At 42.3% G+C, this 25,246-nt stretch overlaps 1 protein-coding gene across 2 annotated transcripts; it reads left to right on the forward strand.

The window, feature by feature from the left end:
* Positions 1–962: 962 nt before the first annotated feature.
* dus1l (dihydrouridine synthase 1-like (S. cerevisiae)) lies at positions 963–24,765 on the forward strand. 2 transcript variants are annotated; one of them, XM_038267582.1, is made up of 14 exons: positions 963–1,038; positions 4,908–5,153; positions 6,659–6,767; positions 6,861–6,911; positions 11,293–11,405; positions 11,488–11,570; positions 11,663–11,766; positions 11,849–11,996; positions 14,296–14,392; positions 17,785–17,873; positions 17,951–18,120; positions 18,211–18,248; positions 21,531–21,606; positions 24,235–24,765. In XM_038267582.1, the coding sequence occupies exons 2-14, from the start codon at positions 4,917–4,919 to the stop codon at positions 24,375–24,377; spliced, it is 1,458 nt and encodes a 485-aa protein (XP_038123510.1). In that variant the 5' UTR covers positions 963–1,038; positions 4,908–4,916; the 3' UTR covers positions 24,378–24,765. The 2 variants fall into 2 exon arrangements, with proteins under 2 accessions (XP_038123510.1, XP_038123509.1); XM_038267581.1 differs by having other exon boundaries at positions 969–1,173.
* The last annotated feature ends 481 nt before the right edge of the window (positions 24,766–25,246 follow it).

A 25,246-nucleotide genomic window follows, 5' to 3' on the forward strand; every position in this document is an offset into this window, starting at 1 on the left:
AAAATTTCTGAAAAAGAGATTCTGGAAAACATAAGCGGTGCAAAAGTAAAAGAAGTAAAACGGTTAAAAACAACAAGAAACGGAGAAAGATCTGACAGTTTATCAGTGCTAATTAAATTTGAGGAAGAGCAATTACCAAGCAAAGTATTCATCGGTTACATAAGCTATAATGTCAAAATCTACAATCCTCCACCATTGAGATGTTTCAAATGCCAAAAATTCGGTCACATTGCAGCAGTTTGTAAAGGGAAACAGAGGTGTGGAAGGTGTGCAGGAGAACACGAATATGGTAAATGTGGAAAAGAAGCTATAATAAAATGCTGTAATTGTGGTGGAGAACATACTGCTGCTTATCGCGGCTGTGAAGCAAGCAAAAGGTCTGAGGAAATTAAAAAAATGAAATTTGAGCTCGGAATAACCTACGCTGAAGCTGCAAAAAGGATCCCATCTCAGTCAGAAAAACCCAAACCTACAGTTCAACACACGGCAAATTCCAAACCTCTAGAGAATCAAAAAATTGATGAAGACTCACTTATTGTTAAAAAGACAAATTTTGTTCTTTTCATGGTAGAAGTAATTAATTGTACTGCACAGACAACAAAAAAAACGGAAAAAATCAAAATAATAGTGAAGGCTGCAGAAAAATATCTGGATATTAAAGATTTGAACTGGGAGATGGTTGGAAGTATGATGGGAGGACCGATGGGACCATCAGAAACTGGCAGAGTTAAGATGACCTAGAGTAAATTAAAAATTATATGGGCAAATGTGATTTAGTATTATGTTGGTTTAAGTTACACAGGTTTTTTTTTTTTTTTTTTTTTTTTTTTTTTTTTTTGGGGGGGGGGGGGGGGGTGAATCGTTTTCTGTTTTCTTGCTTTACTCCATATCAGTTGGTGGCGGTAATGCACAATTCACAAGTCTGCCAACCGCCATAAAACCCCATAAGAAGAAGAAGAAGAAGAAAGGTTTCCCACCGGTGTTATTTGGCTGCTGCACATGGCTGAAGGCGCCTCGTGAGGGTCTGTCTCCAAGCAGGTGAAACGTTTGACTGAGGGTTAGAAAGACACAGAGGTCCAGCGGTCCGCTGGTCCCACAGCTGCCGGTCCGGCTCTCTGCTTGACCCGGGCTAACTGTGCGGCTCTGCTCTGCTAGCGGCGCGGCAGCTAACAGGTTAGAGCTACTCTGAGCTTAGAGTCACAACAAAACAAATGGAAAGAAAATGCAGAGTGAATATCGACACTGTTTGTCTTCTCAGACAACTAAATATTTGGCAGTTATTCGCCTTCCTTCCTGCTGCTGACAGGAACCGATTTAAATGGCTTCAAGAAGCCAAGCCTTGATAAACTGTGATTATTTCAGTTTAAAAGTTTTTTATATCCTTGACAGCCATAGAAATGAGACCCAGGAAATAACAGACTGTTTTTCTTCTTTTGTAAAAATCCACATAAATGTTTAAACTGACCAAAGTCTGTGTAGAACATGGTTTACAACAGGATGATGACTTTTTAAATGAATGAATTTAGCCTATTATTGACTAAAATTATGTTTATTCTTTTTAAATTTTGAATAAGGACACAAACACAAACCACTTTAGAAAAAACGCTATTACTGTCAATGGGACTTAATTCATTAAGCCTAAGGAAGTGTTCACAATCAGTAATGATGAGTATGAAATAAGAACACTATTTATGTTTATAAAAATTTGACTATTTTGTTCTGCGCTGAAGATTTTTGATAAACTATCTGCTGTTCTGAATGAAAACTATGGAGTCAGAAAGGGGTCAAAAACTAAAAAAAATAGAAGTTGATATTCAATGTCATATTTTCCCTTAATGTAGTGCTTCTCAATTATTTTCTGTTACGCCCCCCCTAGCAAGAAGAAAACTATTCGCGCCCCCCACGCCCCACCGTGACTATCCATCTCTGCATAACATTTTATCCTTATTAACATTAAAGAAAAGAAAAATAGAAAGACATATGGTCAAACTTACAAAGAATAACTTTATTAAATCGTGTTTTAAGTCTGTTTTAAGACATGTTTTAAACATGTTTAAACTGTAAACATGTTTGACAAACTAATTGCACCATTGCAAAATTAAATCAAATCAATAAATAATATTTAATAATTATAATAACTAATAAACTACAAAAACTAAAAAAATAACTAATTTTTATTTAGTTCAGCAACATTAACTCAGGAGCACAATATATAAAACACTTGAACCTACAAACCAAAAATGAATTAAACAATTTGTGCTCATTTTTTCTTTCTTTTTTTGATCAAAATGAGGAGGAAGTCAGGTTCAATGGCTACAATGAGCACGTTTTGCAGTGCACAGCTTTTCGAAGCGAGGTTCGAAGCATGATAGTGCAACTCTCAGCTCCTGCTCAATGTTTAGCTGGGACCTGTACTTGGTCTTCAGTGCAGCAACAGCAGAGAAGCCAATCTCACAAAGGTAAGATGTTGCAAAAGGAAGCAGAATGCTTATAGCTTTCTCTCCTAAGAGTGGATACTGCCTCTGTACACTCAGCCAGAATGCACTGAGTGTCTGTGATGTGAACCTCAGTCTCAGTGTGGAGTCAGACGTCATGTCAATGAACTGCTCCTCTTCTGCAGAGCTGAACCTAGGTGGAGCAGGAGCACTGAAAGGGTCTCTCACCCAGTCATACTGGGAACTGTTTTCAGGGAAGTACTTTTTAAAGAATCGAATAAGTGAAGAAATATGCTGCTTAATGTGTGGAATCACTGAGATAGCATCATAGTCATTAGTGTCCACAAATTCATGCAGGTTCTCAAATGAATCTGTGTTTCCTTCATCAAGTTGCCTGCCCCACATTGCAAGCTTAAGTTTAAAGACATTTTGACACCTTTCTGACTCCATAGAAAACCCAAAAGATCTCAAATGCTGAACAACCTGCTGGAAAACAGACAAGTGTTTTCTACCTATTTAATGTTATGCATGTGACTCTTAAGCTTGTATTCAATTTTGATTATACTTCCAGTGACTTTAAAAACTGGCTCTTTAGACTCTCTTCAATCGCTATTAATAGTGGCCAAATAATGACATAATGATTCACTGTAAGAATAAATACCAGTCTTAGAACCTTTATTTTTCTTTCCCCAAAATATATTTATTCAAACTTTAGCAATTTAAACAAACATCTTGAACAATATACAGAATATAATCACAGCATAGTTACGTTACTGTTAAAGTCAAAATAAAACACAGAAAACAAATTTCCTCACATAACATTTATTCCAATGCGACTGATCACATTTCATGCTTGGCTTCTTATAATGAGAATTAAATTTGACAGTATTTGTTCTCCAATAAATTGTCTTTGGGAACTGCGGTTCACTTGTTCTTCTGTCACTTGCACCTTTTTTTGAGTTATTCAGAGTCTTAACATAATCAATGAAGGAGTTCCAAATAGATTCAAACAGATCCTGTTTGTCCTTTAAATATAAACATGTTTTTTTTCCAGAGGGAGGACAGATAACATCTGCTGCAGCCATTGGTTTATGCTCGGTCTGTGAGTCCGGTTTTTAACACTTTTAGCCAATTTTCTGTAGTGTCCAGGATTAAATCGAATGATCGACACCAAAATTTTGACAATTGGTCCTGTCTCTGCTTTTTGGCTCATGCAGAATCCCCCCCTGGCTGCTTCAGAATGGCTTTCATAGTGCATGTCCGATAATGTCCTTAAAACAACCTTAAACGTTCTTTTTTTAAAATATGCTACTCACCGGGTCGTCAGCGCTGTTCAATGACGTTCCAAAAAAAGTTTCGTAAAGAAAAAACGTTCCTGTAGTGTTTTATTTAGCATTTTGTAAATCCCATTGAGTTCTGTTGGAATAGTCAATATCCCTCCGCCACCGGAAACGGAAACGGGGCCTGTTTACGCTTAGTTGTAGTCTTTTCGCAAGGCCCAAGTGTTTCTGCTTCACTCTGTGTACTCCGACGTCGAGGTGCTAACGTCTCTGTTAAACACTTTAAAAAACTCTGAAAATGGAATACGAAAGGTGGATTCTTGAGGAGGACATATTGGACTTTGAGTTTGACGGTAGAGGATACCGTCGCCAACTAGTGGTCTGGAGTGTGCAACGCTTCAGATTCGAACGGGAAGCGGAAGTTTATAAGCGGTTGTGATGTATCGGAAAAAATAGTTCTGGGATTTACAAAATGCTAAATAAAACAAGACAGGAACGGTTTTTCTTCACGAAACTTTTTTTGGAACGTCATTGAACAGCGCTGACGACCCGGTGAGTAGCATATTTAAAAAAAAAGAACCTTTAAGGTTGTTTTAAGGACATTATCGGACATGCACTATGGAAGCCATTCTGAAGCAGCCAGGGGGGGATTCTGCATGAGCCAAATAGCAGAGACAGGACCAATCGTCAAAATTTTGGTGTCGATCATTCGATTTCATCCTGGACACTACAGAAAATGGGCTAAAAGCGTTAAAAACCGGAATTATCCTTTAAGGTTTTCATTGTCTTAAGCTAGAAAAGCAAATCAAATGTTTGTTGTTTAAGATGGTAACAGATTTCCTATGACAATTATTAAAAAGGAAGAAAATAGGTCAAATTATATATATTATATATATTAAAAAGTCTTATATTGCGGCAGAAAAAATAAAGACAGATTGCATCCAACCACTTGTCCTTAATCTTTATCTGTTTCACTAAACTCATAAGCAAAGTTCGATTTCATTCACCGGTTTTAACGTTTAACTGATTTGCATTTACCATTTTGATCACAGTTTAAATCCAACTAATTCTATCAGTGTACGGGTTTCTTTTATATATAAAGATCTGTAGGACTGAGCAGTTAGATGGGTGTTTAGTCATCAGTAGGGAAACTCTCGCAGGTATTTAAATGTGAATCTGTTCTCCGTTGAAGGCAGCAGTGATGGCCAAGCTTCAGGGCTTCGAGTTTTGGAGGAAGACCTTGAAGGAGGCGCGTTTTGTAGTGGCGCCGATGGTGGATCAGAGCGAGCTGGCCTGGCGTCTGCTGAGCAGGAGACACGGCGCTCAGCTCTGCTACACGCCTATGCTGCACGCTCAGGTATTCGTCCGGGACGCCAACTACAGGAGAGAAAACCTTTACAATGAGGTCTGTGCTGAGGACAGACCTCTCATTACTCAGGTGAGAATTCAGACGCACAGGGTTATGAGTAGAAACTGAATCCGTGCCACTAGGCCATTTCATGCTTTAAACGGTCTTGTTGTGCGTGTTGTCTGAAAACTCACGTGGCGCCGTGCCTTAAAGACTTAACGCACCAGGCGGTTGAAATGGGCTGATGCCCCTTAATACGGCCGCTATAGATGGAATGTAAAATGGACGCCACTGATGCTCAGAACGCAACGTAAGGCTCTGACAAGTCGCAGTCAGTCAAAAATAAAATGAGCTTCAGTGTCTGATGGATATCAGAAATATCAAAGACAGCATTTAAAGAGACTAAACCCTTCAACCAGGGTCAGAAGTTTCTGCTTGATTAGCAGCTGAACTGGATGGCAATCCCAGCCCCTAGGATTTTTCCTGGAAAGTTTTGTTTCTTTTGGTGAATATTTTGCCATCAGCAGGCCCAGATCCAGTAATAACCAAGAGGTGGGGTTCAATATTTAAACCAGGGGGTCGAAGAAATGAAATGGAAACAGGGATTAAAGTATTCAAGTCCCAGGCTGGATTTCTAGATCGTAGTGATTGCCTGTGGGTAAAAAAAAAAAAATCACTTAAAAAATAAATTGCCGGTAATTAAATATAAAAAAAGACAATTGCGATCCCTCTTGCGTTTATCAGCCAATAGTAGCAAAGGAGTGCTCTGAAACGAACAGTATTAGCCAATCAGAATTAGAAGGGGGCGGGTCTTAGGAAAGCACGTACTTCTTCCTGTCGTTTTCTTGCTCAAGTCACCAGATAGATTGTGGTTCAGTGCAACACCAAAGTTCTACACTGTAGAAAGAAAGCCAGCTGCTGGAATCTGAGTTTAGAAAAAAGTGTTTTCCAACCATTTAAAGACTAAATTATCACTTCTGACAAGAATGAGCTGAACTACTGAACTGTTTATCGCTGCTGCTCTCTACGTGTAAATGCAGTGTCTCAACATCGTTGTTTCTTTGCAAGTTTTGTGACCGATAGTTATTCATTCATCTAGATTTTTTATTAGTTACACATAATAAATGATAGTCATATGAAAAAGTTCTGGCACCCCTATTAATCCTAATTATTTTTGTTCCGAAATATTAGCAACAGCTATTTCAGTTTGATATATCTAATAACCTATGGACATAGTAATATTTCAGTATTAAACTGAGGTCTATTAGACTAACAGAAAATGTGCAATATGTATTAAAAAAAACCAGCCAGGTGCAAACAATGTGGGTACCTTAATTAATTTTATTAATTTGAATACCATTAACTACTTTGCATTGACTTACTGAAACACAAAATTGGTTACTTCATTAAGATTTGAACTTCATAGCCAGGTGTACCCAATCATGGGAAAATGTATTTAAGGTGGCGAGTTCGAAGACGTTCTCTGTTTGAATCTCCTCTTAAGATTCATCATGGGCGCCTCAAAACAACTCTGAAATGATCCGGATGTTAAACCTTACATTGTAACACATCGTGTCCTATCTTCTCTGCTCTAGTTTTGTGCCAATGACCCCGAGGTGTTCCTCCAGGCTGCCCTCCTGGCCCAGGACTACTGCGACGCCATCGACCTCAACCTGGGATGTCCTCAGATGATAGCCAAGAGAGGTACGTCCACATGGATCTGAGCATAGGAGGATCCTGACCAGAGCAAATCTAACAGGCACTGCTGGTAAACTAACTGACATGGTGGCTTTTAAGGACACTACGGAGTTTTTCTGCAAGATGAATGGGAGCTGTTGAAGAGGATGGGTGAGTCTGTCCTAACATGTTGCAGGAAACTTCAAAAGTGATGTTTGTTTTTCTGGCAAATATTAAAGAAAAAGTCCGGTCAGCATGAAAGATCAATGGATCATTGTTTATACCTAAAACTAATACATTTTAAAGGGATTTAATAATTTTACTGTTAATGAGTAGAAAAATAAAAACTATTTTCATCACAATTACTGAGTCTGGGAGCGGCCATTTTTACCCAAATATAGTAGCCCCTCCCTCCTGCCATCTTCCAGCAGTGATGTCACGGTGCGGTAAGCCTAGCGCCATTCTCTAGCGGAACTACTAGACACATCTGCAATCAACAACAATTATTGAAGATTTCCAGAGGACTTCACCATTGAAATTCACCAGAGCTATAGTGAAACTGACAATGCCCACGTGCATTAGCCTGACGTAGTCCTACTCAATTCTAGTCAGAATATGAGTCTGATACTGCTCCATAGAGCTGTGATTATGGGGCGTGTTTCGAACGAACCAGGAAAAAAATGCCTCTGCACTCAATTGGATAGACCTACAACCAATAAGAGCAACGGAGTGCGTGACGTATGTTAACCGACGCATAGTTGTTGTCAACAAAAATCAAAGCGTGCAGTTTCACGCCTAGAATAAGAAGATGAGCCTTGATCGCGTTTCTCTGTTCCTCTTTAAAAATTAATTTGCTGTCGATATCTTCTAGAACAGACCTAATAGCAGAATCTACTCACCTCAACTCTCCGGCGGCAGCCATTGTTGTTGTCACCCAAGCGCGCTTTGGTCACGTGGTTGATTACGTTACTGTTGATCATCTGTCCATCATCGTATAAAGCCCGCCCTGACAATTTGATTGGATCGCCAGAAGGTGGGCGATCATACTCACGCTACTATGGAGTAGAGCCAGACCGAACTTCCCGACCTCAAACCTTGTGGGCAGGACCAAGTTCGGAATGGCACCCAGGCTACACGTGCATGGCAGTTGGATGTTGGAATACATCGGGTAAAAGCAGTAGTCTAGTTGTGTAAATAAAAAAATAATTAAATAAAGGTGGGGGTGGCTGGATTATTTTTTTAATTTTTTGGAAGCATACACAGGCTAATTCATATATTCTATTAACCTAAAGCACTATGCATGGTATGGCTATTATATGTCTGGTATGCATGTCATTGACCTTGACCAATCCACCTTATAGTAGAACTGCAGTCAGTCCCTGGAGTTAGCATGGCTAGCACTGCCCCTCCAGAGTTAGCATGGCAATCGCTGCCCCTACAGAGTTAGCATGGCTATCGCTGCCCCTTCAGAGTTGGCATGGCAATCGCTGCCCCTTCAGAGTTGGCATGGCAATCGCTGCCCCTTCAGAGTTAGCATGGCAATCGCTGCCCCTTCAGAGTTAGCATGGCTATCGCTGCCCCTACAGAGTTAGCATGGCTATCGCTGCCCCTACAGAGTTAGCATGGCTATCGCTGCCCCTACAGAGTTAGCATGGCTATCGCTGCCCCTACAGAGTTAGCATGGCTATCGCTGCCCCTACAAAGTTAGCATGGCTATCGCTGCCCCTACAGAGTTAGCATGGCTATTGCTGCCCCTACAGAGTTAGCATGGCTATTGCTGCCCCTACAGAGTTAGCATGGCTATCGCTGCCCCTTCAGAGTTAGCATGGCTATCGCTGCCCCTACAGAGTTAGCATGGCTATCGCTGCCCCTACAGAGTTAGCATGGCTATCGCTGCGCCTACAGAGTTAGCATGGCAATCGCTGCCCCTTCAGAGTTAGCATGGCTATCGCTGCCCCTACAGAGTTAGCATGGCTATCGCTGCCCCTACAGAGTTAGCATGGCTATCGCTGCCCCTACAGAGTTAGCATGGCTATCGCTGCCCCTTCAGAATTGGCATGGCTATCGCTGCCCCTTCAGAGTTGGCATGGCTATCGCTGCCCCTTCAGAGTTGGCATGGCTATCGCTGCCCCTTCAGAGTTGGCATGGCTATCGCTGCCCCTACAGAGTTAGCATGGCTATCGCTGCCCCTACAGAGTTAGCATGGCTATCGCTGCCCCTTCAGAGTTGGCATGGCAATCGCTGCCCCTTCAGAGTTGGCATGGCAATCGCTGCCCCTTCAGAGTTAGCATGGCAATCGCTGCCCCTACAGAGTTAGCATGGCTATCGCTGCCCCTACAGAGTTAGCATGGCTATCGCTGCCCCTACAGAGTTAGCATGGCTATCGCTGCCCCTACAGAGTTAGCATGGCTATCGCTGCCCCTACAGAGTTAGCATGGCTATCGCTGCCCCTACAGAGTTAGCATGGCTATCGCTGCCCCTACAGAGTTAGCATGGCTATCGCTGCCCCTACAGAGTTAGCATGGCTATCGCTGCCCCTACAGAGTTAGCATGGCTATCGCTGCCCCTACAGAGTTAGCATGGCTATCGCTGCGCCTACAGAGTTAGCATGGCAATCGCTGCCCCTTCAGAGTTAGCATGGCTATCGCTGCCCCTACAGAGTTAGCATGGCTATCGCTGCCCCTACAGAGTTAGCATGGCTATCGCTGCCCCTACAGAGTTAGCATGGCTATCGCTGCCCCTACAGAGTTGGCATGGCTATCGCTGCCCCTTCAGAGTTGGCATGGCTATCGCTGCCCCTTCAGAGTTGGCATGGCTATCGCTGCCCCTTCAGAGTTGGCATGGCTATCGCTGCCCCTTCAGAGTTGGCATGGCTATCGCTGCCCCTACAGAGTTGGCATGGCTATCGCTGCCCCTTCAGAGTTGGCATGGCAATCGCTGCCCCTTCAGAGTTGGCATGGCAATCGCTGCCCCTTCAGAGTTGGCATGGCAATCGCTGCCCCTTCAGAGTTAGCATGGCAATCGCTGCCCCTACAGAGTTAGCATGGCTATCGCTGCCCCTACAGAGTTAGCATGGCTATCGCTGCCCCTACAGAGTTAGCATGGCTATCGCTGCCCCTACAGAGTTAGCATGGCTATCGCTGCCCCTACAGAGTTAGCATGGCTATCGCTGCCCTACAGAGTTAGCATGGCTATCGCTGCCCCTACAGAGTTAGCATGGCTATCGCTGCCCCTACAGAGTTAGCATGGCTATCGCTGCCCCTACAGAGTTAGCATGGCTATCGCTGCACCTACATAGTTTAATTTCCCACTGGGATCAGCTTCATAATTGTTGTAGGACACTTCCTTGATAGGGCTGGGTAAAAAAATCGATTTTGAATCAATTCCTTTACATTTTTGCAAACTCGATGTCTAGGGAATGAGATTGATTAATTTTATAGTGACGCGCATGGCGTTCACATTTAAATGAGCACTAAAGATGCACTCAAGATGACTTCAAGCCAGACAGCTGCAAATATAGCCAATAGGTTGACTGAACACATTAACAGATGGGGGCTGTAGTTACAGATAGCGCTGCTAATATAGTTTGTGCATTGAAGATAATGCAGCTCATGCACGTCTGCTGTGTCACGTCTACTCGCTCCAGTGAGGCTTCACTTTTTCACTTCTCACACACAAGTTTGCACTTTTGAGACAGTTTTGTTCCCATCTCTTGTTTAAACTGTCTGATTTACAAGTCTGCACTTTGTGTTTAATATGACAGGAAAAAATTAAATACATTCTTTTTTTTTTATTTAAACACAGTTGAACCACTTTTATTATTGTAAAAACAGATCGAATCGAAATTAATCAATTAAGAACTGTATGAATAAAAATTGAATTGATTCAGGACTTTGGTGAAAATATCCAGCCCTATTCTTTGATAAGAAGGTGGAGGATCTTTACCCCCCCCCCCCCCCCCCCCCCCCCCCCCCAACTCAAGTATTGGGTAAAAGTGGGGAAAAAACAAAAAGAGTTATTCCACCTTTCTGATTCCTGATCCTCCACGGACGGGTTGGTCGTTGGATCGCCAACTTGAAGAGGGAGGATTTGCCATCGAACTTCTGCCCAGAGAAAAAACGCGTAATATGTAGCCAACATTTGGAAGAAGAATGTTTTCAAGATGACTTGGATAATAGCGCGTTGTGACAAACACCAGATACAGCACTGGGACTTGATCAACAGCCGATACCGCACCGTGACATCACTAACCAGTAGGTGGCAGTAGTGTTCTTTGACAAACATGGATGCCTCCAGTAAAGCACATTCACATGAAAATTACTCTGAATTAAAAACACTGATCATTTATTGAACAGGACGGAATAATTTCATATTTAAAGCATTTTCAGAGGTTTGAATTCTGAATATGAGCGGACTTTTCCTTTAACTTTCCTCCTGTTCATTTTACTACGTTTTAAACTTCCACACACAGCTGGCTTTCATTGATTGAACCAAACCTTTCATCTGAGTAGCAAACATTAAAAGGATCTACCGTTTCTCCCTGAATTGTCAGTGAGTTTAGCCCATGAGAAGCTCTCTGTGCCGGTCACCTGTAAGATCAGAGTCTTTGAGGAGATTGAGAAAACGGTCCGCTACGCTCAGATGCTCGAGGAAGCCGGATGTCAGGTGGGATCACAGCGCCCACTCAGAGTTTTGATTATCTCTCAGATTTATTTAAAGTGCTTCATGATGTGATGAACGTTCCCAGTTGCTGACCGTTCACGGCCGAACCAAGGACCAGAAAGGAGCCATGACGGGGATCGCTAGCTGGGAGCACATTAAAGCTGTCAGGTTAGAGTCGCTCCTTCTTAGCACCACGTTTCTCTGCTGTTTATATTAAACTGAAATAAGGAATAATGTTCTTCATGTGTTTATTTCTCCAGGAAAGCAGTGAGTATTCCAGTCTTTGCCAACGGTAACATCCAGCATCTGAGTGATGTGGAGCGCTGCATTCAGGAGACCGGAGTTCAGGGGGTGATGAGTGCAGGTTGGTTCTCTGCTGCAACGTCCATCCATCACATCCACACAGAGAGCTGCGAGTTGCTTCTTTTCAAATCTGTCATTCGTAGAGGGGAACCTCCATAACCCGGCGCTGTTCGAGGGCCGCAGCCCCCCTGTGTGGGAGATGGCAGAGGAATACCTGGAGGTGGTAAAGCAGCACCCTCCATGCTCGCTGTCCTTCATACGAGCCCACCTCTTCAAGCTCTGGCATCAAACGTAGGTCCCCGTTCACCTGCTGTACTTTCTCCTCTGGAGCCTTTAATCTGTCCAGATTTGGGTCCTTAAAGACCTTAAAACCTTTTAAAATTCTTCAATTTTAATATTATGGTTTTAAGGTTTCATTTTGAGTCTGGTGCCTATAAATGCTTAATAATGTAATCATAAAAAAAAAAAATCTGAAATTTCAAACTGTCATGTTTACATCACTTTTTTTCACCACAGTGTTTTTTGTTTTTTTTCATCACAAATGTTTTTATCTGCTGCACTTTAAAAAATGAAATAGTCTAGAGAGCTGTACTTAATGAAATTTCTTTTTGTATACAGTCTAAGTCTAGATATTTTGCAACAACTAGAAATCTAAATAATTAAATTCTGTTTATTTCTATAGCACCAATTCACATCATGTCATCTCAGGGAACTTTCCAATTCAACCAGATCATCCAGTCAGATTGATTCAAAGTTTTCTATCTAAGGAAAACCAGCTGATTACATCCACTCATTGACTCTTCAGCAATCCCTCACACTAAGCATGCTTGTAGCGACAGTGGAGAGGAAAAACTCCCTTTGAACAGGAAGAAACCTCCAGCAGAACCAGGCTCAGTGTGAGCGGCCATCTGCTGAGGCCCACTGGGGTTCAAGGAGACAGAAGCAGACATAGAAAAAGAAGCATAGATACAAAAGGCAAACACGGAGCAAAAAATAGCTTGGGTCCATATTTCGACAGTGAAGGACGGAGGAGACGTACGTGGACGGCGATGTGCGGAGGAGTAGCGGTGGATGTGGAACAGTATCATTGATCAATTAAACGACGTGTGAGCGGGGCGGTTGGTGACGGTGGATGTGGAATCGGGGTTAGAGAAATACTTTCACTGATTTATTGCTGGTTAAAACGGTTTTCTGTTCATACGCAGTGATACTAGGGGTGTAAATCACATCCATCATGGCGATTCGATTCAATATCAATTTCCTGACCCAATGATTCGATTATTTTCGATACTCAAGAATACACTTCGATTCGATTAATCGATATTTATTTTTTTTTTTTACACCTTACAGGCTAAACAAAGTTTCAAGTTTGAAATAAATGAATGAAAGCTGTAATATCGTTATGCACTTTTTTTTTTTTTTTTTTTAGAAACAACAGCAAATAAAAAGTAGAAAAGTTGCATCAAAGAATACTGCAAAAATACTGCAGATAATCAGTGCAATGAGCGCAGTGCAAAACCTCAGCTCCAGACGTCCCGCCCCCTCCACAAACGCTCCGCTGCTCCTCTCCCAAATTGTAGCTGACTGCAGACAGGAGGCCAGCTTGTTTTGTTTTTATGACCGATATTCCGAAAAAACAACTCGTGAAGTTTGACCTGCTAGAAGAGTGAGGTGCGCGAGAATGCTGGGACCCTTTTTCCACCTGGATCTCTGCTCTTTTTGGCCCTCATGTCCCTCCGTTGTCGGACTAAACTCACCCCCACTTCCTCGCCGCCTCGGCCGTATCTAGACCCACAGCGTGTAGCACAGACCACGCTTCAATATTGAGCATAAATCAAAAATGTCTGCGTCAAGCTCACTGCAACACACTGCTGCAGGAATATAACCAGGAAGCGAGGTAGGAGGGCAAAATAGGTTTAGCGGCACCGCAGCACGGGAGGAGAATTACACCCAGGAGCAAATGGATAAAAATAGACCGGAGGGAAAAAAACAACACATGAATTGATTCTTTTGCTGACGTGTTGACGCATCGGATCATCGGCTGTTGGATCGTTTCATCGATACGAAACGATTATTATTATTTACACCCCTAAGCGATACATTCTGGGAAATAAAAGGAAACCATCCTCATCTGAAGGTCATGCAGCTGCATTTTGAGTTTCACCAAAAGTGAATCTGTCGGCAGCTTGATTGGCTGAAAATAAAAGGGTTTGGGATTTTCCTCCCCTCTAAGCAGTTAAGGGCCCCTCTTCATCCTCAGATTCCTTTAACACTTTTGTCTTTATTGCTCATCTGTCAGTAACTGATTTAGAAAATAACCTTCTGATTGCATCATCCAGTTGAAAGGAGGTGTAGGAAATAAAGCTCACTACAGACCAAAGCAAATGTTACTGTCTGGAGCTGCTAACATAATCGAGGTGCATCAAACATTTCTGACATGAAACTCCTTTCATTAGAGTTCCTCTTCTGGTTTTTTGACTCCTTTTTATGTGAAACATTTCCATATAAATGTTGAACGATCTTACTTACACTTTTGTGTAGGTGTAAGTAAGCTGTCATTGTCTCACGCTGTTAAACGATGTCTGTTTAGGCTGCAGATCCACCAGGACCTGAGGGAGGAGCTGGCGAAGGTGAAGACCCTGGAGGGTTTAGCCCACATAAGCTCACAGCTGAAGCGCCGCTGCCAGGTACGGCACCATAAAGAAGGAAAGCTCCTAATTTCTGGAGGTTAAAAAGCCTCACATTCATTAGTAAGTCCCGTTAGTCTTGGATCCGTTGTAATGGAATTATAACCGGTCACACGGAAACCATTCCCTTCTACTTCACTGTCAAATTGCAAAAAAATACGATCTAAATAAGTCATTTATTCTTAAAATAAGTGCAGATTTTTTTAATTGAGGAGGTAAGTGAGACACTTTGCCAATAGAACAAGATGATTTACATTTAAAACAAGAAATAAACAATTGTATTGTCTTATTTCAAGTGCATATTATCAAATTATCTTATTTTAAGAGTAAAAAAAAACTAATTCCGTTAAAGGAATAGTACACCCAAAACATGATTAGCCTTCATTTTCTACTCACCCCCATGCTGAACAACACTCTGGAGTACTTTTTTGATATCTCAAATGCATCTGGAGATCTGGGAGGCTTCTTGCTGTCTGCTGACATTCAAATAATGGAGGTCTATGGCGCCCGAGGCAGAAAGGTCAACGAAAGAAAAATGTCTGAGGACTTCAGTGTTGAGGAAGAGCATGAGTTCTTTGCCAAGCTGAATGCGCACTTTCATCTGGTTTGGTCTGCCGGCTTCCGTAGCGTCGTGAGAGCGCATGTGCGCGCTTTCAGGAAATCCTATACACTACTGTTTATGCTCTAAAAACATTCTAAATGACTTCGTTTCGAGTAAATTATGGACGCTACCCACTCAGGACACTTGGAATACATTGGACGAGCAGTATGGAGGAATATTGACACGTTTTTTGTGGACTTTTATGGACCTTTCTGCCTCGGGCGCCATAGACCTCCATTATTTGAATGTCAGCAGACAGCAAGAAGCCTCCCAGATCTCCAGATGCATTTGAGATATCAAAAAAGTACTCCAGGGTGTTGTTCAGCATGGGGGTGAGTAGAAAATGAAGGCTAATCATGTTTTGGGTGTACTATTCCTTTAACAAATCCTCTTATTTACCTCAAATTATAGGTAAATACACATTTGAAATTATTTCCAGATTGTTCTTCAGTGCAGTGCTACTTTCTGCTCATATAAAGTTTATATTATTAATAGAGAGGTTTGTGGTTGTAAAATGAAAACACAGGAGAAAGGTCCATGGGGTGTGACTACTTTAAGCATGCCCAGTCTGATGAAGACCAGAGGAGTCAGGCTCATGGTATAATTCTGAGGAAAATGGCATATTAGCTGTTCTATGAGCCCTAATGCAGCCTGCTTAAAAGCCCTAGAATGAAACGACAGGTGTTCTTTTTATGGTATGCTTATGAATATTTAGATGAGCTGTGCTGATTGGTTGATTTACAAGAAGCGAAGCTGCTGAGCAAAGCGGAGCGACCGAACCCATACTTCCAGCTTGCGGTTGTGATGCTAAATAAGTTTAGCAAATCTTGCTTTGAACTCTCCAAGAAAGCTTTTAAAATCTGTCCTCTGTTAAATACATCCACCTCTCTTCATGTTCTTGGGCAGTGAACCAGTGGGCTGGTCTGGATGTCCATTTGGGAGGGAAAAGTACAGGCCAGAACCAAATACAGGGTTCCCGCGGGTCCTTCAAAAGTCTTAAAAGGCATTGAATTCTTCAAAATAAAACTAAGGCCTTAATTGGTATTAAAATGTCTTAAATCAGTCTTTCGTAGGTCTTAATTTTTAAAACATCATACATAGGATCATTTTTATTACGATTTATTTCTGTAATCTAAATAAAACGTAAAAATTTACAATTTATTATTATTTTTTTAAATAAAATAAAAAAAAAAACTGCTCGCCATTATTGGTTCCGTCCCGATAGCGGAACCAATAAAAGCGTTGTTGCGGCCGGGACATTTGGGAGATGCACCATTAACTTTTTGTCTGTAAAATATGAGCAAGTGTAAATGTAACCAAAATTGTCTCCAGCCAAGAGTTTTCTCCATGGCTAAAACCAGGGAACATACATGAGGCTCAGTGGATTTAGTGCAAGAAGTCATTCAAGCTCAGAACGATGGGAATTAAGGCAGTGGAGTCGCACATGCGAAGCACGAAACACAAAGCGTCAAAATGGAGTTAGAGAGAAACAGCCGGTATTTCTCAGTTTAGTTCCACCCTTGTGTCTGCAACGCCTCCACTTATCACCAAATCAAACATACTAAGAAAACCATACAAAGAAAAATAGCTGCAAAAAAGACTTAGCACTGGTTATGTTGTGGCTTTAAAACTGATTTGTTTTGTTCCCTGCTAAAACAAAGTTTGTGAATTCAGTTAAATAATTGTTAAAATATATCTGTCATTTGTGTGTTTTTAGCTTTCTTCCTGTATGGGAAGCTTTTCAACATTTGAAACATTAGTGCAGTGGTTTATGTTAAAATAAACCTCTGGGTTAAGTTGTTGCAAGAGGGTTTTTCTTGTGTTTCTTGTGAATTTGGTCTTAAATTTTTATTTCAAGTGGCATTAAAAAGTCTTAAAAAGTCTTGAATTTAACTTGCCTTATGCTGTAGGAACCCTGAAATAAGGCAACATCCATACAACGGGCGAATCCAGACGAAGCCCCGAGTTCACGTCACCTCGGTGCTTCGTTTGGTTTTGCTCGTTTTATGGTGAAAGTTTAGAATTGTGAGATTTGCAGAGAAAGGAGGTGTTGATGGGGTTTGAACTTCTCTGTACGTCCATTTCACCCACTGAGCCATCGTTATTCATCTATGACGATGGAAACTAGGTTTGGCATTCTATGACCCCTTTAATCCCTGGCGGGGGTCTGAGCGTCTCCGACAGAGAAATGATATTTAGGCAGGATGGTAATCTGGATGAACTGACAGCATAGATGAAGCTTTCAGGTCAACTTTCTCCCTTAAAAAGATAATAAATGTACTTTTTACTCACTGATCACAGCAAATATAGCCGCCATTGTTCCAGGCAAAGAAAGGATAGGGTAGCTCCACCCAACGCGCATCAGACCCACTTTTCCACTGTGCAGCTAGAGCAGAAAAGATGCTTCAGCTGCTCATCAGAACTAAACTTGTAAAAGCATCAGAAATGAAGCAGCGCGCACGTTTTTGCTGCTCCTGCTGCTTTAGGGGTGAACGTAGCATCAGGCTCAATAAACGGCGGCCTATCAGCCTCAATTCACCATAGGGGGCCACAGCGCACAGATACCTCCCTGAACGGATTCAGGCACAGTTGATGATTTACAGGTAGTTTGATCCTGCTGGCTTCATCGAGATGAGATAGCAAAACACCCCCCCAACCTCCAGTTAAACCAGTAAACATGGATGGAACTGAAGCAGAGATTGAGAGGAGAAGGATGTGCTGAGCTGCAGAGGGAGGATTCCAGACATCTTCTATGGTTCAACTTCTTTCCTCTTCTGTCTGTTTGATGCAGGAGGAGATTTCTGATGGGAAGGAGGGAGAGGGGAGGGAAGGCGGTCTGCCCTTCCCTCACTGGATCTGCCAACCTTACGTCAGACCACCGTGAGGATCAGTAAAGGATTTATTAAAGCAGGATTTACTGGCGGCACATTTCTTATCGTTTATCAAACCGCCAACAGGCCGAAGCCGGCGGTGACCAACGGCAGCTGTCAGGAGTCGGAGGTGAAGAGCACAGTGCGTCAGAAAAGGGCTCTGGAGGACTCGGACAGACCGGCTGAAGGTCTATCCAAAAACAAGCAGAAAAAAAGATCCCGCAACCCCAACAAAAACTTCTCTCCGGAGCTGAAACGTGAGTTCGAAATTCCTTGGCAATGCTGCCTTTAAATCTCAGGAGACGGAACCAGAAATCTAAATAATTTTTTATTTTCTCTCCTTCTAGCCAAATACCTCAAATGTGAGCAGTGTGGAAACCCAAAGGTGAGCCGTGGCTTCAGCGTGTTTGTGCTTCACATCTGCGCTGTCAGCTCCCACAAAGCTCGCTTCTTCTGAAGCTGTGTTCACATTGAATGCAGCCCCAGAAGGAAGTTACTGCAATGTTATCGCTGTAGAGGCGCGTTCAGGAGCAACTGCAGCGATGCAAAGGAAGCATTTAGGATATCTGGAGGTTAGAGCGAGGACACGCAGGGAGAGCAGAGCTGGATTTACTAGAAGCTGAAAATATAAAACGGATCATTTGTTAACTGGAACTGGAGCGTTTGGTCCGCTGTGTTCAACACACAACAGGAACCAGTGATGTTAGGTTCCACGACGAAGAAAGCTTTAACACGGTGTCTAATATTATATAAAGATGTTTTAAGATATAATGACAAAACTGCATATTAACTATCTGCAGTGTAGTTTAGTTATTCAAAACTGAATTCCTTCTATCTGCGACTGCAGTATGTAGGACTGGACAATTAATAGCATTTGCAATATAATTGCAATTTAACAAAACCCAATTTTTAAATCGCAAAGGCGCTCAATTGTAATCACGCTATATTTGACTGGGACTTACAGTCCCTGCAGCAGTGTGTCGCAGCGAGCTTGTTGCATATTAAAGCGTGGCCTGCACTATGTTATTCCACGACGCAAAGCAAGCAAGTTTTTCTAGCTGCTCCATCTTCACCAGTTGTTTTCCACAATGGCGGTCATACAAACAAAACAAGCCGGTAAGGAACCAAACAGGAAATCCGCATGGTGTAGAGCGGATGAAGATTTGACCAATCAGAGGCCTCCTGTCTGCAATCATCTGCAATTTTGGAGACGCACACGCAGACGACCTGGTTTCTGAGTATAAACCAGCCTTAAGACCAGTGTTGGGCACGTTACTTTGAAAAAGTAATTATAGTTACTAGTTACTTCTCCCAAAAAGTAACTTAGTTACTCCACAATAAAAGTAATTAGTTAGTAGTAAAAGTAACTATTGCGTTACTTTTGCGATTGTATGAAATTAATAACTGGGGATGTCTAATTCTGAAATCCTGTGTTTGGGTTGTTATAGATACTGCAACATGTAGCTCCCTCCCTCCCTGCCTCCATCCATCCATCCATCTCTCCCTCCATATAGGCTATCATTTGATCGTTCACGCTCTCCGTAGTTCCCCTGTGGCGCGAGCACAGGGCGACTGTTGCGCGCCTTTAGCGAGCATGCTCGTTTCCTGACGCTTGCGCGGTGAATCTTGCCGCCGCGCTGTGCGGAGATGCAGGGGAAACCGTATCTGATGGGGAAACGCAGCTCGACGTAACACCGGTATTTCCATCAGGAAAATGCTGTTTTGCTGCTGGAGTCCTCCTCACTCTCCATCCTCCCCTCTCTCATTACGCACGCACGAGTCCTATCATGAAAAAAGGTTCATTGTGCGACCTGAGTAACACGCAGTAACGGGGTGTCGGCAATGGTAACTGCGTTATAGTTACAGTAAGAGTAATAATTTTGATTACTTGTTACTAAAAAAGGTAGCGGCGTTGGTAACGCCGTTACTTTCAACGCCGTTAGTCCCATCACTGGTTAAGACGCATCATTTCTCACTCCAGGCCTTTAGTGGGTTTGTCGCCACACAGAAAGGTAGATATTTTTGTGTCTACGGTACAGGTCGATGCACGCTAGTGGAAGTTAGCACTTTTTCACACTAAGGCTGCAGTAACGTCTTTCAACAATGGACTCTGGGAATACAAGCTTTCAAGAACTAAAAGCTGGGAATGAAAAAAAAAGACAAGTTTGGGAAGGAAAATCAAAATAAAATGGCAATTCTTGTTAAAAATAGTCACAATTTAGATTTTTGGCTAAATCGTTCATTCTAGCAGAATGTCGATCTAGATATTTACGATGAGAATTTTGCGGGTTTTGTGGTTTTATCGTTTAAAGGTACACTATGCAACCGGTGTTGATTTTCCAGTGAGGCTCCCTCCAGAGGGCGAAAGTAAAAGTGCACTGTCGTAAATATGCTCAGCTGTTCTCCTGGTTTCTCCGTCAAGCCAGGCGCGGTTGTTTTGAGCTTAGCAGCGAATGACTAACGCTGCGTTCACACTGGATGTAGCTGGCGCGACAGAAGCAGCGAGTTTACATGCAAAGGTCCCGCGGCGCGTTTTGAGCTGCAGGCGCAGCACGTCTGAGCGGCTGCAGCAGCGCGTCGGGTGCGTTTAACGCAGGGAGAGAGACACAGCGCTGATGATCTCTCCTCTTAAACTGTTTATTGACGCCTAAATTAACTTAAAATGCAGAAATCTGCCGGCAGAATATGCAGTTTGGATTATTTAGATGAAAAACACCTACCAGCTGCCGCGGTGAACCGCTGCTGATGAAGGGATCCATACTGTCGGCGCATCCCTGGTATGTGGGGGTCTGAGCGGCTCCGACAGAAAAAATATTGAAGGCAGGATAATAATCTGAATGAACTGACTGCACTGATTACGTTTTCAGGTGTATTTTCTCACTTAAAAACATATTAAAACTACTTTATTCCCACTGATCACAGCAAATATAGCTGCAAGGCAGAGAAAGGATAGTGAAGCTCCGCCCAACGCGCCTCAGACACACTTTTGCACGGCGCAGCCAGAGCAGCAAAGCTGCTTCAGCCGCGCGTCAGAACTAACTGGTACAAGCAGCAAAAAGGAAGCAGCAGATGCGATTTTGCTGCTTTTGCTGCGTGAACGTAGCATAACTGCACAAAGATCGCCACTGTGCTAGCAACGAGAATGCTTTTAACTGGGGGGTGTAGCAGTTCTCGCCGTAAAGCAAGACTGACTCTCACGAGACTTCTGAGCCTGTGGGTGCAGGTCGGTGCTCCTGCAGTTGCAAGTGCAGTATTTCCCCCACAGACCACCAGGGCGGCCGAGAATACCTTTGTTCAACCTGAAATGACTCATTTAATCATCCATAACGTTATGGAACACATTAATTAACTGAAAAATGTTGCATAGTGTCCCTTTAAACTAACTGATTAAATGATAAAACCACTTTAAATACACGGATCATTTGGATCGGGGCTGCAACGAGCGGCAGGCGAACCACGTTGAAAATTCCCAGCGTTCTGGTTTAGTGTGAACGCACCGTTTTAATCACTTTTTTCAATTCTGTTTTGGTTGCTTTTAAAACCTGAGCTTTGTTTTTCCCCCTGAGCTGCCATTAAATGACTGTTCCTGTAACATGATGGTTGCTTTTATCTTCTCCTTACATTACGGAGAATTTCTGAAGGGTTGGTTTTTGCTTTTACTCTGCAGGGGAACAAGTGTGTGTTCAATCTGTGTCGAGGATGCTGTAAGAAGAAGGCCTTTAAAGAGGTGGCAGACTGTCCCAGTGAGTAAACACAAAGATGTCTGCCTTTCTCTTAACAAACGATTCTTTGGATTCATATTTTCAATGGAGTGAATTAAGTAACAAGAATAATTTGGTTTTTATGAACGTAATTTTGCATAAATTTGCATTGTAAGAGTGAATTTGAATTTGCAGTTACATTTACATTAAATTTATGCCTGTTCAAATTTTAAGTACAAATTGTGTTCTAAAAGTTGCTCTTCAACCTCTTGCATTCTCAGGTTTGCTTCAGTTGATCTAAAACGGTATAAAACAAATTCAAATGTGTATCAAAAACCATCACAATATATATATTTTGTTATCCACAGAACAGACTAAACGTTTGGAGACACCTCCTCATTCAAAGAGTTTTCTTTATTTTCATGACTATGAAAATGTAGATTCACACTGAAGGCATCAAAACTATAAATGCCAAGAGTTTGCTAAACAAAAGGAGGCTACTTTGAAGAACCTAGAATATAAGACATATTTTCAGTTGTTTCACACTTGTTAAGTATATAATTCCACATCTTAATTCAGTTTTGATGCCTTTTGATGCTTGCACTTTTATCCACAGCTTTTTTTCCGCCGTCATCGTAGGTCACTCTAAATGCAAAGCGCTCCCATACAGCTGACCTATAAAGTGCTGCTGGCGCGTCTTCCAACTCCTGTTCTTTCCCACTCGCCATACCCACACAATTCTGCACAACAACTGATTTTTTTCTGCTACACCCGGCTACGCTGCTTCGCTTCTTCTTCTTCTTGTTTACTACTGGTGGTTGGCTTTGGTCGCAGTACCGCCACCTTCTGCTCTGGAGTGTAAACGCTTCGCCTATGAGAAAAAGGAGCAGTGCATGAACCGAACGAAACACCGTTCAAAAGTTTGGCGTCACCCAAACAATTTTGTGTTTTCCTGAAAAGTCACACTTATTCACCACCATTCGTTGTGAAATGAATAGAAAATAGAGTCAAGACATTGACAAGGTTAGAAATAATGATTTGTATTTGAAATAAGATCTTTTTTTTTTTCTACATCAAACTTTTCTTTCGTCAAAGAATCCTCCATTTGCAGCAATTCCAGCATGGCAGACCTTTGGCATTCTAGCTGTTAATTTGTTGAGGTAATCTGGAGAAATTCCCCCCCACGCTTCCAGAAGCAGCTCCCACAAGTTGGATTGGTTGGATGGGCACTTCTTGCGTCCCATACGGTCAAGCTGCTCCCACAACACCTCAATGGGGTTCAGATCTGGTGACTGCGCTGGCCACTCCATTACCTATAGAATACCAGCTGCCTGCTTCTGCTCTAAATAGTTCTGCACAATTTGGAGGTGTGTTTAGGGTCATTGTCCTGTTGTAGGATGAAATTGGCTCCAATCAGGCGCTGTCCACTGGGTATGGCATGGCGTTGCAAAATGGAGTGATAGCCTTCCTTATTCAGAATCTGTTTTATCCTGTACAAATCTCCCACCTTACCAGCACCAAAGCAACCCCAGACCATCACATCACCTCCACCATGCTTAACAGATGGCGTCAGGCATTCTTCCAGCATCTTTTCATTTGTTCTGCATCTCACAAACGTTCTTCTTTGTGATCCAAACACCTCAAACTTGGATTCATCCGTCCACAACACTTTTTTCCAGTCTTCCTCTGTCCAATGTCTGTTCTTTTGCCCATCTTAATCTTTTTCTTTTATTGGCCGGTCTCAGATATGGCTTTTTCTTTGTCACTCTGCCCTGAAGCCCAGAATCCTGCAGCCGCCTCTTCACTGTCGATGTTGACACTGGTGTTTTGCAGGTACTATTTAATGAAGATGCCAGTTGGGGACCTGTGAGGCGTCTGTTTCTCAAACTAGAGACTCTAATGTACTTTTCTTCTTGCTCAGTTGTGCAACGCGGCCTCCCACTTCTTTTTCTACTCTGGTTAGAGCCTGTTTGTGCTGTCCTCTGAAGGGAGTAGTACACACCGTTGTAGGAAATCTTCAAGTTCTCTTTTTCTGGCCATTTTAGCTTTTAATTGACCCCACAAATGTGATGCTCCAGAAACTCAATCTGCTCAAAGGAAGGTCATTTTTGTAGCTTCTGTAACGAGCTAAACTGTTTTCAGATGTGTGAACATGATTGCTCAAGGGTTTTCTAATCATCAATTAGCCTTCTGAGCCAATGAGCAAACACATTGTACCATTAGAACACTGGAGTGATAGTTGCTGGAAATGGGCCTCTATACACCTATGTAGATATTGCACCAAAAACCAGACATTTGCAGCTAGAATAGACATTAACCACATTAGCAATGTATAGAGTGTATTTCTTTAAAGTTAAGACTAGTTTAAAGTTATCTTCATTGAAAAGTACAGTGATTTTCTGTAGTGTATGTATATATATATAGATAGATAGATAGATAGATAGATAGATATATATAGATGGATAGTTTTGGAATTCTGGTTGAATGATTTAGACACGATGCTGTAATCTGTCTGTATCTTGCTAATAGGGTCACTGAGCGTAAATATTTACTGGAACCTCCAAAGCAAATATAGTTTGCTTTGGAGGTTTGCTTTCTAGACAGAGAACGTGTGTAGAAAGATCGTCCTCCTGGAAAATCTGCTGTAAGTCCCTGTTCTCTGATTTACAGGTCATGGGCTGAGGTTCAAAACCAAAGCGGAGAAACTGAGAGCAGAAGAAGACAAGCAGGAGGAGCAGGTGCAGACGGAGGGCTCCATGATGGAGGCTGGGAAAAGGTCCTGTACCAACGGGAAGGAGCAGACCACGGCTTAGCTGCTGCTCACGCCAGGATGAAAACCGTCTGTGGAAGCAGAGGGAGGTCCAGCTGTCCCAGCAGGGTCTGCTGGTCATATCAGCCTTTCTGCCTGGGGAACATTTTCAGGGACATCACATCTCCTTCCAGCCCTGCGCTCCTTTGAACTTCTAGGGAGGAAAGAGGCAGTTAAAGCTGCTGGGATCACATTTGGGTTTACAAGATGTTTTATGCAATTAAAGATAGGTGGTTAAAACTGTGTTCATAAAACTAGTTTCTCATCTTCATCATGTTTGTCTGATTCTAAGACGATTCAGAACCAAACTCTTCATCAAGGCATAAATAAACTGCCTTTACTTTAGTTTCATCTGCTGTGAATCTGAACTGTTAAGAAAATCAACTTTTATATAAAATATAAAATGCTTTTATAAAATGCTTTTATATAAAATGCTTTTTTGGATTTATTTATTTTGAGTTGTGATTTATTTTATTTTTGTCCCTTGAGGCAAGGTCCCTTGGGGTCCCTTGTTCAGACGTGCACCGCAGCCCCTAAAGGGTGAAAATAAAGTCATAGAAGCAGCTTCATTTGAAATCTGAGATGTCATTTTTAAAACTTAGGAAGTTAGCAGCCAAGTCCAGGAAACACACAGACGAGCTCCGAGCCAGCTCCCATGTCAGAGGATGAAGAGAGCACATCCAGTTAGTCACAGTCAGAGAAACAGGACTACACTGGAAAACAGGCCAAGCTCCAGCATCTAGAAACAAAGGTGTTGATGGCAGCAGCACAGCTGATATTTCTCTCCAGGATGGAGTCACAGCCAAACAGCAACAGACCAGATGAAGCTACTATGAGAAAAAGCAGAGAGAGCAGAACGTTAGAGATTGAACT

This window comes from Cyprinodon tularosa, unplaced genomic scaffold (assembly GCF_016077235.1).
Source record: "Cyprinodon tularosa strain WSP-4 unplaced genomic scaffold, ASM1607723v1 ctg678, whole genome shotgun sequence".
Lineage (NCBI taxonomy): Eukaryota > Metazoa > Chordata > Actinopteri > Cyprinodontiformes > Cyprinodontidae > Cyprinodon > Cyprinodon tularosa.